The sequence below is a fragment of the Mastomys coucha genome, unplaced genomic scaffold (genome assembly GCF_008632895.1).
Source record: "Mastomys coucha isolate ucsf_1 unplaced genomic scaffold, UCSF_Mcou_1 pScaffold6, whole genome shotgun sequence".
Lineage (NCBI taxonomy): Eukaryota > Metazoa > Chordata > Mammalia > Rodentia > Muridae > Mastomys > Mastomys coucha.
This window is the reverse complement of record NW_022196912.1, coordinates 26,142,065-26,157,113: the sequence shown is the minus strand read 5'-3', so window position 1 is coordinate 26,157,113 and position 15,049 is coordinate 26,142,065. Positions and strand designations below refer to the sequence as shown.

General features: G+C 42.1%; 1 protein-coding gene across 18 annotated transcripts in view; it reads right to left on the bottom strand.

Moving 5' to 3' along the window:
- The window catches only part of Dtnb (dystrobrevin beta), a 207,203-nt gene that overhangs the window by 38,914 nt on the left and 153,240 nt on the right, over nt 1-15,049 (bottom strand). For 17 of the 18 annotated variants that reach the window (XM_031356373.1, XM_031356381.1, XM_031356374.1 and 14 more), the window contains one exon: nt 13,611-13,698. In XM_031356373.1, coding sequence (XP_031212233.1) covers nt 13,611-13,698 — 88 coding nt within the window. Of the gene's footprint in view, nt 1-3,751; nt 3,972-13,610; nt 13,699-15,049 lie in introns of those variants that run through there. The other variant, XM_031356389.1, reaches the window with a different exon arrangement.

The following is a 15,049-nucleotide window of genomic DNA, read 5'->3' as shown; positions in this document are numbered from 1 at the left end:
TGCCTGGACCGATTTCTTTTTTAAGGTTTACTTTATATGTGAGACTCATCTAGAGCTCCCCACCCCACTCCCTCAGCAGTATATGTATTAGCCAAGGAAAACACAAAGGAAAAAGGGATAATGTGTTGTTTGACTTTCACTCAGCAACTAGAATGGAAGCTCTCAACCAAGCTGTTGACAGCCATGCTCACTCTGCACCTTTCTCTGCTTTGCCTCAAGCATGACCTACAAGAAGCAGGAACCTACTAATATCCTGCCCAGAGCTGGAAGATTCAATAACAAGTCTTTTCTTTTTTTCTTTTTTCTTTTTTTTTTTTTTTTCCGAGACAGGGTTTCTCTGTGTAGCCTTGGCTATCCTGGAACTCACTCTGTAGACCAGGCTGGCCTCGAACTCAGAAATCCACCTGCCTCTGCCTCCCAAATGCTGGGATTAAAGGCGTGCGCCACCACCACCTGGCAACAAGTCTTTTCATATGGTGTTTTCTAAATAAATGGGTAAATCTGTACAGCCAATCTGGCTTTTACCAGATCACCTAATATTTTTCTTCTTAAAGAAAAAAAAAAAAAGAAGATAACTTCCTTCTTCCCTTAGAAGTGTGTACCAGCAGCCTGCTGAGCAAACTCCCCATGCTGCATTTAGAGTCTTGTAAGAGCTTGAGTTGAGCCTCACAAAAGTGGCTTGAGAGTGTATGAATAATTGGTTTCTAATTTTTAAAAAAGTGGAATTAAAAGTTATAGTTCTAGCCAGGCAGTGGTAGCACAGGCCTTTGATCCCAGCACTTGGGAGGCAGAGGCAGGAGGATTTCTGAGTTTGAGGCCAGCCTGGTCTACACAGAGTGGGTTCTAGTACAGCCAGGGCTACAGAGAAACCCTGTCTCGAAAGGGTGAGAGCAAGGGAAATTACAGATGTGGGAAGGACATAAATTGTGTGAGAACAAGCATGCTTGGTGGTATTCTCTGGAAATGCTTAAATAACCTGGTGCTTTTTAGTCTGCCTGCAAACCTGGTTATCTTCTATAGTGTAGGTAGAGAAGCCCAGAAGCACTGTTTCTCAAGCAGAAGTTGGAAAAGCAATGGTTCCTGCAGACAGAATGGGTCTGAGCTTTTCTACCTGCCTGTACTCATAGGAGAACCTGCAACCCAGCCCCAGTGCTCAGCGGCTTGACTCCTTTGGTCAAAATGTAAATATAAGTGGTAGCAAAGGCCTTCAATCCTAGCACTCGAGGCAGAGGCAGAGGGGCAGAGGGGCAGAGAAGGAAGGTTTTTGTAAGTTCCAAGCCAGTCCACTCACCAAGTGAGTTCCAGGTCAGCCAAAGGTACATGGTGAGACCCTGTCTCCAAAAACCAAAACAGTAAATATAGCCAAGATGCTCTTCTCTGAGTGTGCCCTACAGCTTCATGTGTTAGACTGCAATCCTCACTGTGAGGCAGTAAGAGGGTGGAAATTTTGGGGACTACGGTGTTTGGGGATAGACTTCTAGGAGGTAATTAGGACTGAATGAGGCCTTTAGGATGGAGACTCCATGACCTGACCTTGGTCCCAACAACTGAATCCCCCCCACTCTCTCTCTTTCTCTCTCTTTCTCTCTCTTTCTCTCTCTCTCTCTCTCTCTCTCTCTCACACACACACACACACACACACACACACACACACAGACACACACACACACACACAGAGGTCCTCTGGCTCTTGCCATATGATGCTCTGGGCTGCATCAGAACCCTTCCCTAAGAAGAGCATCATCAGATGCTGGCCCTTCACACTGGCCAACCAGAACAGTGAGCCTAAGTAAATCTGTTTTTCTTTATTACTACCTTGCCGTAGGTATTATAGCAATGGACAACAGACTAGTATGTATTATATATTATACAGCAGAGACATTGAGCATTTAACTTATTTGATATCTTAAACACTAAGGGGCTCCTTAATAACAGTAGTAATAATACGAAACAAAGGCAACTCTCCCTCAAATACTTTCTGGACTCTAAAGAGGCGAAGACAGAAACAGAATGGTCGTTCACAGGAAACACTGTCTAGAAGAGACCTTAGTTAATTTCTTTCAAGAACAAAATCAATTTATTCATTTCCTGCCTCCTCTGTGCCAGATACACTATTCAAGCAACTAGTGATGCCCTGGTGAATGGTGAAAAACTTCATGTCACGGAGCTGGCATTACAGCAGGGGAGAGCAGAAGGAAAAAAATAAATAAAAAAACGTCATCAGTGACAGGCATGAGGAAGGCTGTGTCTAAAGAGAGATCCAGTAAGGGGCTTCTAAGTAGGCCCAGCAAGCCAGAAGGCTAGGGAAAAGCATGCACAGCAGAAAAAAGGGAGGTGCCAGGGCAGCCGGCCTTACTGGAATAGCGGAAGAGAGGCAGCCTAAGGGCTTGAAAGTGATGAAGAAAGATTTGGTAGTCAAGAGTTTTTAAGTTCCCATGTAGTCATTTCAGTACAGAACTGAGAAGGGAAGCTGGAAGAAAAGAATGCATCATGCAAAGGAGACAGTTTGGGTATGAAGGCCTCATGAAAACACGCTTGAGTGGTCATGCAGTGCTGAGACACTCTGCTCAGAGTTCTGGTTCCCATCTTAACTTGCTTTAAAAAATGACCACTTTAAGCAGACAATAGGAAAATAAGCTATTTCCATAAGCTCACACCAGTTTGTTCTGGGGATTCTGCTCCAATTACTTCCTCTAGGCTATATTTTCTTTCCTGATGATGATATATCTTTTTGCAAATGCTTGTCATACTTCATACTTCAGTAAGCATCTCTTTAAATATTTAGAGCCAACCTTTGATCAGCTGGACCTCCTCTCATTCATGGGAGAGCTTCTACTAAACATCAAAACCTTTAACCAGATCACACCTCTCCCCATTCCTTCCTTCTTCCCAGAGGCTCCAGGTGAGGAGACTCTGGTCAGATCTGGGGCTGCTGAATCATGTGCATGGGGACCTGAGAAGCTCCCATTCCACAGTAACTTCTAAAAATCCCATTTAACAATGACTTCATAAAATTTAGCACTTTCATCCTTAAGATAAAATATTCTGGGTAAGGGCTGGAGAGATGGCTTAGAGGTTAAGAGCACTGAGTGCTTTTCCAGAGGTCTGGGTTCACTTCTAAGTAACCACATGGTGGCTCACAACCATCTGTAATGGGATCTGATACCTTCTTCCAGTGTATCTGAAGACAGTTACAGTGTACTCATATACATAAAATAAACAAATAATTCTTTAAAAAAAAAAAAAAGCCAGGCAGTGGTGGCATACAACTTTAATCCCAGCACTTGGGAGGCAGAGCAGGTGCTGATTTTGAGGCCAGCCTGGTCTACAGAGTGAGTTCCAGGACAGCCAGGGCTACAGAGAAACCCTGTCTCAAAAAAACAAGCAAGCAAACAAACAAACAAAAATCTGGGTACAGACTGGTTCCCCTTACCCCAGACTCGCAGTCACCATGGCCAGCTTCCTGGATCAGGGACACCTGGGGAACCCTGAACAGGGTGCAATGCTCCCCCAGCTGAATACCCCCAACGGGAGCACGCTGTCTAGTGAACTGTCCCTGGTTGGTGATGGCACGGGAGACATGCTAGAAAAGTTTGTGGAAGGTTTGTAGCATTATGAGAGCATTGGGTGTTTTTTTGGTTTTGTTTTGATTTTCTTTTGTTTTGGGGATTTTGTTTGTTGTTTTTTTCTTTTTGTTGTTTTGGGGTTTTGTTTGTTTGTTTGTTTGTACTGAAAATCCAGGCATTGGGCTCTTTTTATTAAGCCTAGATGGGACTGTGACTCCCAAGCATAGAAGGGCAGATTGATGTTTAAAGAAACAATACAAAGAATGTATTTTTTGTTAAAAACCAGTTGATTTAAGTACCTGGTGTCTCTCTCTCTCTCTCTCACAGCTTTTCTCTCTCTCTTTTTTTTCTGTTGTTTGGGGTAGGGGTTTGGATTCTTTTGTAGTCATTGCTGGTGACTCATGCCTTTTTTTAACAGGAAAAACAAGTTCATTATATTCATATTTTTTATTTGTATTTTCAAGACTTAAACACTTATGTTTAAAAGAAGAAAAATATACTCAGAAACTGGTTCCAGAAATAATGCATCTTATAATGTGTCATGATAACGAGCTGATGCTGCAGGAAGATTTTTTTCTATAGTGAACTCTGTGGGCATCTCCAAGTATTACTCCTGGACGACAGGAATTGACTCCAGTGTGCACACATGTACACACCCACACACATCTATCTATACATGCTGGCTTAAGCCAACCTCTTGTCTTGCAGATGCAGAAATTGTTGCTTTGTTTCTCTGATAAAACTGGTTTTAGACAAAAATAGGGATGATCACTCTCTTAGACCATGCTAATGTTAATAGAGAAGAAGCAGTCTTTTCTTTCCTCTAGGTGAAACTTGAAATAAGGAAAAGCAATTCTTATGTAAATCATGCAAGCGCTATAATTACTATAAATAAGAAAATTCAAGAAGATTCACTGTATAGAATGGTAACATACCAATTCATTTCTTATATCATATTGTTAAATAAACTGTGCAACAGACCCCTCCCCCCAAAAAAATCTGGGTAAAAACCATTGTTCTCTGGCCTTTCTGAGTGCAGAGCCAGCTTAGGTGTTCTGCAGACATCCTGGGGCAATTTGGTATACTGAACTAGGTCCACTGCAAAACACCAGTAAGGGTCATCTCTAAAAAATTATTCTATTTTATCTATTGTGTGTGTGTGTGTGTGGGTTGAGACAGGGTTCTCTGTGTAGCCCTGGCTGTCCTGGAACTGTCTCAGTAGCCCAGGCTGCCCTTGAGCTCAGACAGATCCACTTGCCCCTGCCTCTCAAATGCTGGGATTAAAGGCTTGAGGATCCATGCACAGCTCCCAGTAGGGATTGTTTCCAGATCAGCTGAGAACCGTTGGGCTGGATCCACAGTCCGCAGATGACAGCGAAGTGGGTAATTCCTTATGGACCATCAAATCCACTTGTCCTTAGACACCTTTATTTAAGATTTCCAAATTGTCTTTTACTCAGTAACACTTTAAAAGATTTTTTACTTATTGTAACTTTTGGGGGGACAAAGGACAGTCTAGCTTTGTTGCTCAGGTTGGCCTTGATATTCTGGATTAAGTTTCTGGCTCTTCCCTTAGCCTCCGCTAACTGGGACTTGCAGGTGTACACCACTCACTTGGGCCATTACTATCGTGTTCTAATGTTCTATTCTCAATATTCTTTAAGCTAGTGGCTCCATTGTTATAAAATTATGCTCACAGTTTTAGCAAAGCAATGTGTGTGATGAATGGATTTTCTCAGGTGACAATGAGGAGACTGGCTCACACTCTTATATGCAGAGCAGAGGAGAAGCAGTCTCTGAGTACCCAAACAGTCCCTGACTATTTAAGTACAAGTTTATCCTCAACTATACAGTGAGTTCAAGCCAGTCTTCAAGAATCTCTGCCTTAAAACAAAACAAATAAAAAACAAGTAAAACAAAACAAAAGAAAACAAACTTCATTAAGCCTAATGCAGCAGCTCACACCAATAATCTCAGTACTCCAGAGGCTGAGACAGGCTGATTACCACAAGTGCAAAGCTAGCAACTACACAGTGAGTTTCAGGCTACACACACACGCACGCACGCACGCACGCACGCACACACGCACGCACGCACGCACATAAACTGAAAGGTTTTAACCCTGAATAAATCAAACTCACAGTGAGGGGCTGTTTTCCATTTGTGAAATCTGGATCCTAAGAAAAAAACAAGTCTTTTCTTCAAAGATGAAGCCATGTCCACCCACAGGCTGTGACAGGAGAGACAGAATTTCCAGAACTCAAGGTTAAATTTTAGCCAGCTCCTCTGCACCTGGGGCTTGGGTGGAGGTGGAAATTCCACGTTTTAGCTTTGTAAACATTTTGTTAAAGTCCTGAATATATATATATATATATATGTATATATATATATATATATTCAGGATATATATGTATCAATATGATACATATATATATCAATATGATATATATATATATATATATCAGATATCCTGAAAAAATATATACATACATCTTTTAAATTGGTAAAAGGCAATAATTTCAGTTTCAATGTTGGCCTACTGAGTTCCACCTCATACTTGCCCCCTTGGTAAATACCTTTTTAGGCCATGCTCTGTCCTGTAATAGGCCCTTCATTAGCTTACCTTAGACTCAGAAAAAGCAAAATTTATCAAGATTTATTGGCTTCCAAATAAAAGCTAAGTCTCTGGATTTATTTAATAAGTTCAAAACTCTGAACCGTGAAGGTCTGTTGACTTTGGTTCCTGCATGCATAGGGTATATTGGCTCTCACACACATAAATGAACAAATTTTTTTTTTTTTTACATTGTCAGATATTTCAACATGCAGGAATGTTTGGAGCACTGCTCTATCAATCAAAACTCTGCCTTGCTGGAATAGACAAAACTCCACCATCTTAGAATGTCTTCTAGGTTTTCAGACTTCTTTATTTTTTATGTGTAGAGTGTTTTGCATATAAGAGCAAAATATCTGTGACTCACATTCACATCAGAAGGGGAAGACAGGCCTCCTGGGATCTATCTTCCTTCCTTCCTTTTTCCTTATGTCCTTCCTTCCTAACGGTATAGGCTGACAGACTGCCCAGTAGGTAAAGGCACCTGTTGCCAAGCCTTATGACCCCACGGGGTAAAAGAAGAAACTGGGTCTTGCAAGCACTTCTCTGGCCTCTACAACTCTCATAAACAAACAAATATTTTAAAAGTAAAACAATGTAAATCCTAGTATTTAGGAGGTAGAAGTAGAAGGATTATGAATTCAAGGTCATTCTTAGCTTTATATCAAGCTTGAAGCTAGTCTGGGGTACATGTGACACTGTCTCAAAAAAAAAAAAAAAAAAAAAAAAAAAAAAAAAAAAAAAAAAAAACCAAACCCTAACAACTTAGCACCAAACACCAGAACACTGTATGTTACATCATCAGTGCTGCATAGATGAAAAGCGATCTGTGACTATACTGATACATGAAGGCATACAGACCGACCTATATTTACTCTCAAGTCTGGCTGGGGACCTTTACACAAGGCGACTCAATGTTGATGTGCCCTTTTTCTCATTCACAAAATCATATTAGGAATCATGTCTATCCACTAGAGGTGCCTTGAGGACCAGGTAAACATCCAGGCCGGGAGCTGGAGAGATGGCTCAGCAGTTAAGAGCACCTGCTGCTCTTCTAAGGGGAATGGAATTCAGCATCCACAATGAGCAGCTCATACGTGTAACTCAAGCTCCAGGAAATCTGACGTCTTCATCAAGAACAAACACAGACATACATACACACAGAGACATACACAGACACACACACACAGAATGGACTACAGAATAAGCCAGTTACAGCCTAGACTACATAGCAAAACCTTGTGGAGTAGGGAAAGGAAGGTTTAATACTAGAGAATGAAGACTCCATTTAGGAATGAAGAGTAGGATCCACTTAATGTTGCAGCCCTTCTAATCCTAGGAAAGATGGTGCTTCTCACATTAGCATCCTTTTAGGTTTGAGGGTCCTTCATGGAGGTGGAGACACAGCTGGCAGATATAGCATAAGAGACAAGATCCCTTTAGTTGAACTGGATAAACATTACACATCCAAGGCAAGTGAACAGTCAGCCAGATGTAGCCCACTATGCATTTCTGCAGCCTCCTCAAAGAGACCAGTGGCTTTGACCTTTATGAACCTGACAGGAGGAGTCCACAGAGATGCCTCCGAGAGCCACAAAGTGTCTGTATCCTTGGGCACTCTGCCCACAATCTAACCTCCTAGAGAGTAAGTGGAGGCTATGGGTCATCAACCTCTCCAGAATCCAATAACACTGTTTAAGACGGTGTTTCCCAGGCCGACTGTAAATCAGAAGATGGTGAATTTTCCTCCTGTGTTTTTCCCTTCAGTAAAGACAGATAGGCCCTAAACCCAGGTTCTGGTTCAGTAGGTCAGAGGCAAAGCCTGGACATTTTAAAGTGAGATAGTGTGCCTCAAGCCACCACGGTGACAAGGCTATGTATGAAGGTTGGGATGTGGCTGTGGAGACATCCTCTTCAGAAATGTCTAAACCTGAGGCAGCATGGCAACGGTAGTGCTGGCCTTTCCCGCTCACCTTTCCTGTAAAGAGTTTTAAGTTTTCTTTTGTTTTGTTTTCCATGAGAAACCCTTAAAAGAAAATGTCAGATCACATCCAGTACTGGTTTAAGGCCCAAGAACTGAGAATCTGCCACCACTGTTATGATTCAGCACATGTTGCAGGTCGTTTCCTTTTTTAAAAAAAAAAAAAAAGAAAGAAAAATAGAAACTTAGGCACTCTAGGAAAACAAATGAGTCCTCCTGGCCCATCTGTGAAAGGCACAGTCAGTGCCTTTCCTCAAGTGTTAGCCTGATCTGCTGGTCTGCTGCGCACCAAGGGGGAAGCTGCCCAGTGTCTGCCAGAGAGGGACTTGGCAGGGTATGTGCACTGCTGCCGGTGCAAATGATTGAATGGTCTCTCTGTGGAAGAAGGTCTCTGAGAAAAAAATCAATTCGAAGCCTATCTAGCAGCCTATAAATAAGCTCGTGGAGCACTGCCCCCACTTTATGCAAAGCACTGTCTCAGGGTGAGATTAGAGGATTAGGCAGCAGCACGGTGAAGAGGAGTGCTAAGAGGCCTGATATTCAGAAGATAGCCCTACTTGGCAAAGCAAACTAAGATGAAAGGGGCCTTGCTGAGCTGCCATCACTTTCATGACAACATCGGCAGGTGCAAACATGCTTATCTGGGTTCATGGCAAAGGGGACCAGGACCCCAGGGTGAAATGGTTTTGCTTCTTGTTTACAGAATGTTAAAGGGCTCTGTAAAGTCAATGGGGGCTATCTTAGAACATTAAGCATACTTATTAGGATTCAGCCACAGTGCAGCACATCTCAACTCACTGACTCATGAATCTGAATTTCTAAAATTACCTGACCAGTTTATGACCGGCCAAGGGACCCTTGTTGGTTCTGCGCTGTCCCATCCCACAACCTTCAGAGGTGCAATATCTGAGTCACATATATGATCTGATGTTAGATTGTTTTGGGGAGAAGCAATACATCAAGAATTGTCATCAGCAGCCTTGGCAAGCAAGTGCACCCAACCTAACTGTCAAATCTGACATGCTGCTTCTGTCCCGCCTCACTCCTCTCCAGTACCAGCCTCCAAGTTCTCCCAAGTCCACTTACAAGAGCTGACATGGCTTTGGGAAAGACTGGTTCTTTGTCCCTGGTTAGTGTCTGAGAGTCCATAGTTTTGGTTCCAGGCCATCTTTCCTTTTATTTTATTCTTTGCTTTTACTTTTTGTTCATTTCTTTCCTCCAGAGCCTTAACCTTCAACAGTTAAAATATCAGTGCTTGAGAGATAAAAAGAGCATCCCTCATCCCAGATGGGCCACTTAAAGACTGCAATGTTGGGTGGTTATCTCTCAGGCCACAGGAAACAGGACTGTTCTGAATAATCAATTAGCTAAGACAAGCAAAGCACTTAGAATAATGACCTCCACCCAGTGCATATTCAGTAAGTGTAAGCCATTAGCACTACTCTTAGCATGCATCCTACTGTGACCTTTCCAGGCATCTTGGAGTTTCCTCCTTTGCCTCTTAACATTGTAACTAGTTCTTTTCAGTGCAGTAATGACAACTGTTTTTCACTTTAAGGAATATTCTCAAGTTCTGTCAAAAACCGAGCAACCTTGGATGTACTCAGACACTTTATTTTTCAGTAAAGCTTTTTTCCACCCTTTATGAAAAATTACCCCATTGTTGCTGTGGAGGAACTGGCAATCCATTGTAAACAATAGTTTTCTCTCTCTTACTCTTGAGGTAGTGGGGATGGAAGCCAGTGACTGGACATAGTAGGAAAGCACTCTAACACTGAGCCCCCAGTCCCCTTCCTTTTTGTCCTCTGCTAGAGCCTCCCAGGTAGCTGTGCCCCATGGCTTTCAGGAAAGCTATTTTTCTCTTTTTGGAGACTGATTATGATACTTTGACTCGAGGATTCTTGTCTTATATCAATTCTGGAAACATAACCATTTGTTCTTCATTCTAACTCTGAGGTGTTTAGATTCTAATTAGATGACTGTTCTCTGCACTCCATCTCTGAATGTATCAGTTCAGATTTTCCAAGTCTATGTTGTGTTTTAGAGATTTTTCTTTTCCTCTTTTGAGCTAGGCTTTCAGGTAGCCCAGACTAACTTCAAATTCCCAGTGTAGGTGAAGCTGATCCTGCACTTTAGAGTCTCCTGTTTAGGAATTTTGCATTGTGTTAGACCTCCCAGGATGGCCTGCAATCCATCACAGAGCTCATGCTCTTGAACTTACAGCCGCCACTCTGTCTCCAGTTTTAGAAATTTTTCTTACACATATTTTTATTTTTACCTGTGTTTGATATTTTACTAACACATTCACTGCCTTTTTAATTTAAAATTATTTTATTTTTGATTGTGTGTGTGCATGTGGAGGCCAGAAATGGACACTGGATCCCCTGGAGCTGGAATTACAGGCAGGTGTGAGCTGCCTGATGTGGGTGCTGGGAACTGAACTCTGATCCTCTGCAAGAGCAGCCAATGCTCTTAACTACTGAGTAGTCTCTCCAGCCTCCCCACCCCACACTCCCTGAGTTTTTAGTATCAGTAATTTATAAAGGAGAAGTTTGGGGGCTGCAGAGATGCCTCAGCAGTTAAGAGCACTAGCTGCTCTTCTAAAGGACCAGATCTAGATCCCACATCTATATGGTGGCTAACCACCACTTGTAACTCTAGTTCTAGAGGATCTTCTGGCCTTCTCCCACTGTCAGAACATGGTGCGAGGATGAAGTTGTGTGAGGACAATTTTGAGTGCTTGTGACAAAACTTCAACAAAGCAAGGTAAGAGTCGTAAGAACCCAGTTTCTGCAAAAACACAAAACTGCTCTCAGACGATGTTTTCATGCCTCTTCCCGGGAGTATCGGACAGGAGTGGGTTTGCTTCAGATTATTCATTGTAGATGACTGTTATTTGTTTATATGCCTCTATGGAAAAACATGTTCCTGCCATATGCATGTGCTGCTTGCTGTCACATGTGGTCTGTCCTTGTGATTGCATACTTTACTCATGTGACTCCTCTTGACCCTCAGAGTATAAACTGTCTGACCTGAGTACAACCGGCTGTTGCATAAACTTCAGTGCTCCTCATTTATTGGCTCCATTCTCCAGATCCCACTGCCTCTAGAGCAGTAAATAGTATACAGATGTAGGAAAAACACCCATATACATAAAATGAAATTAAAGCTTAGAAAATTTTCCCTTTCCTGACAGAACTGCTTCTGTGCTGCTGTTAGGAGTCTATATTATGGATATTCTATCCTGTTCCCTTGGTTTATCTGTCCATCTTTTAACTAAACCTCACTGTTTGGCTGTTTTTTTTGAGACAGAGAACTCACTCTGTAGACCAAGGTGGTCCCTGGAACTTGGGGAGATCCACCTGCTCTGCCTCCCAAGTGCTGTGATTAAGGGTGTGGTTAAACCTCACTCTCTTGATTACTAGAGCTTTACAGAAGGCCTTGGTTTTACCCAGGGTGACATTTGCCAACTCTGTTCTTTTTCAAGACTGTTATAGTTACTTTGGGTCCTTTAGTTTTCTAGACATATTTTTAAAATGGGTTTGCCAGTTTAACAATAAACAGAAGCCTGTTGAGCATGACTCAGCAGTGTATGTCTATAAATCCTAGCACTGGGGAGGCAGAGGCAGGAGGACCCCTAAAGTTCTAGACTAGACTAGTCTACACAGTGAGGTAGAAGCCAGCTAGGGTTGCATAGTTAGATTCCTAAGTTCTAACACCAACCCAGCCCAAACCAAGTCTGTGTTGGGCCTCCGACCGGTACTCTCTGTAAGTCAGTTTGAAGATATGTCCTTATGTGAACTCAAGCCTTCAGTTAACAACATGGCGCACCTCTCAATTTACATAGGCTCTCTGCAATTTCTTTTAGCAAGGTTTTAGAGCTTCTGGTCTTGAATCCCCTTCATTTTGACCATTAGTGTTCTTGTTGGTGGTACTGGAGACTGAGTCTAAGGCTAGGCAAGCTCGTGAGCACGGGGAGCATTAGCACTGGGCTACACGCTCCCCGTGCTCTCTGCCCTCTCCATCCTGCAGCACACTACAAGCTGGCTTGCGTGCTCTCGCAGTGTTTGCACAGGATCTACAGCACTTGCTAGAGGAGGCCATGCTACTTCCCAAGACCACTGTGCTTCCTCTAGTGTTTACGCTTCATGTTGCTGGCTAGGTCTTCTAGCCATGTGACTGTAAATAGAGATAGTAAAATTAGACTAGGCAGGATTCCAGGATTCAGTCTTTAATGTCCACACAATCCAGCAATTTCTGTGTAGGTATTATTCAGGGAAAGGAAGCCTGTCCTGTCTTTATTCCTGGAATGTGTAGGGAGTTTTTCATAAATGGCACTGTTCTCTATCAAATGCCTCTTCTGCATCTACTAATATAATCTTACAAACTTCTTTAAATCGTTAATTATACTGATTCATTTAATATACTACATATATTTGTATTGCTTGGATGAATTAAATTGATCATGGAGTACTAGCCTTTTCACATATTTTTTTACATCCTGTAAACATGACAGATTCAACAGTAAAGCCATCAGGACATAAGAGTTTTCTTTGTGGGAAATTAATTATGAATTAAATTTCTTTTTCTTTTTTCTTTTTTTAGCATGACCCCACTAAATTCTGAGACTGAAGGCAAATTTAATTTTTCCATCCACTTTTTATACTATTTTAATTGCTAAGGGCAAGCAGTACAATAAGGAACTAGCAAGGCAGTAAACAGAGTCTCATGATCACTCTTATGGCAGTTGTTTAAAAGGGCTTGTCATAATGACCAAAATACTTGAGCCCACTTCCTTGTCCAAGCCCAATGAATTCAATTTCTATAACAACCATTTAACTGACTTTTTTTTTTTGCTAATATATGTCAAAAAATTTTTTTGTATCTTTTAAGAAATATGCATATTGCATCTAGGTTAACCTTTTTGCTTTTTATTTTTTGAGACAGGGCTGCACCGCATAACCCTGATTGCCCTCGAATTTGCTTTGTAGACCAGGCTGGCTTCGACCTCACAGAGATCTACCCACCTCTGCTTCCTGAGTGCTGGCATTAAAGGTATTCACTAATATATCTGGCTGGGTTATTAATTTTATTGAAGTTAATATTTCATCTCATACTTTCAATTTCTGTAATGCCTGTAGTGATGTCCTTCTCATTCCTGACAGTGGTGATTCGAACTGTCTCTCCTCTTTCCTTGATCTATGAAGTTTACACTGAATGTATCCATATTTTTAAAGAACTAAATTGTTTGATTTTCTCTTTTTGATTTGTGTTTTAAAAAGAACATTGTGGATAAAATTAAAGGCTCCTTCATTCTTTTCCCTTTGCATACCCCTACCTTCTATTCCTCGCAACCCCCTCCCGAGGGTCACAATTACTATTCTATGTATGAATATGCATATTCAAATACTGCTTTCTGATACTCTCCTGAGATCCTCCACTCACTTACCATGTTTCCTGCCTCTGCAGCCAGCCGGGCAGCATAGCGGGCTATCAGCCGGTGTTCCTCATCCAGTCGGCTAGGACTGTCCAGGACACTGTCAAGGAGACAAAAATCAACAGGTGTCTATCAGATATATCTAATTCTTGACTGTCCCTCCAGGAGAAAGGCTTGTAACTAAGAATGCTAAGAACAACACACAGAGACCTGACTCACAGACTAACAGGCTTCTGAGACAAGAAGATTGAAGGACATACTGAGGCTGCACATACCATCCCTAGGCATCCTTATCAGCAAAGGGGCAGTGTCTTTTTGAAAGAAGGGTTAAGAAAAGGCATCCTACAAAAAGTGCTAGGCCTTGAACTAAAAGAAGACTTAAAGTTATGGGATCATGAAAAACAGAGGGCTAAGAAAAAGTGTACTTAACACTGGCTGAAGGAAATGGGGAATCCCGGCCAGGGTTGGCCAAGCAAAACTCTCAAACTAGAGTCTGTGGTATTAGATGTTCCTGTTTAACAGCCCCTTTCTCTTCTTTTAAAATGCTCATTTCACACATGGGCACAGTTTGGAGTGAACTGTCGTCAGTTATCATCGTCGTCATCAGTTGTCATCGTCTTCGTCCTCCTCCTCCTTGTTGTCGCCGTTGTTATGGTGTCATCGTCCTCATCGTCATCGTCGTCGTGGTGTCATCGTCGTCGTCGTCATCAATTTTTTGAGAAGGATTATTTCTGTATTGCCCAGACTGAGCTCTCAATTCTCCAGCCTTAGTCTCTCCAGAACAGGGATTTTAAGTGAGTGCCACTGTGTTTGCTGTCTCACCCATTATTATAAACATGTAAGAATTCATGCAGACGAGGTACCAGATAAAATGGTATCCAACAAAAGAAGATCAGCTCCACAAACATAGCTAGCTTTTTTTTTTTTCCTTTTGAGTCAGGCTCTCATTCTGCAGCCCACGGTTGTCTTGAATTCACAGTAACCCTCCTTGCCTCTGACTCCCAAGGGCTGGGATTATAGACATGAGCCACCGTGCCCACTAAGAAGCTTTAGCGAAACAGAGATGATGATAACTTGATCAGAATGTGAGAAGCTAAGTCAAGAGAATTGTAAATTTGAGGTGTGCCTGGACCACAAAATGAATTCAAGGACAGCTTGGGTAATTTGTTTCAAAATGAAAAGTAAAAGAGGGCTAGGGATATTGCTCAACGGCAATGTAGTTGCCTAGCATGTTTGAAGCCCTTAGATCAATTCTTAGTGCCACAGAATAAAACATCAAGAACAACAAGTTATTGGTTTATTATTTGCCTGTCCCAGTTGACATACAGTTTTAGAATCAGCCAAGACATCTCTGATTCCCTCAAGGCACTATGGGGTTCGTGTCCTTAGTCTATAGACAGCAGAGGCTCTGAACCATGGTAGCCAGTCCTTGCTCACTAAACCTACCATTA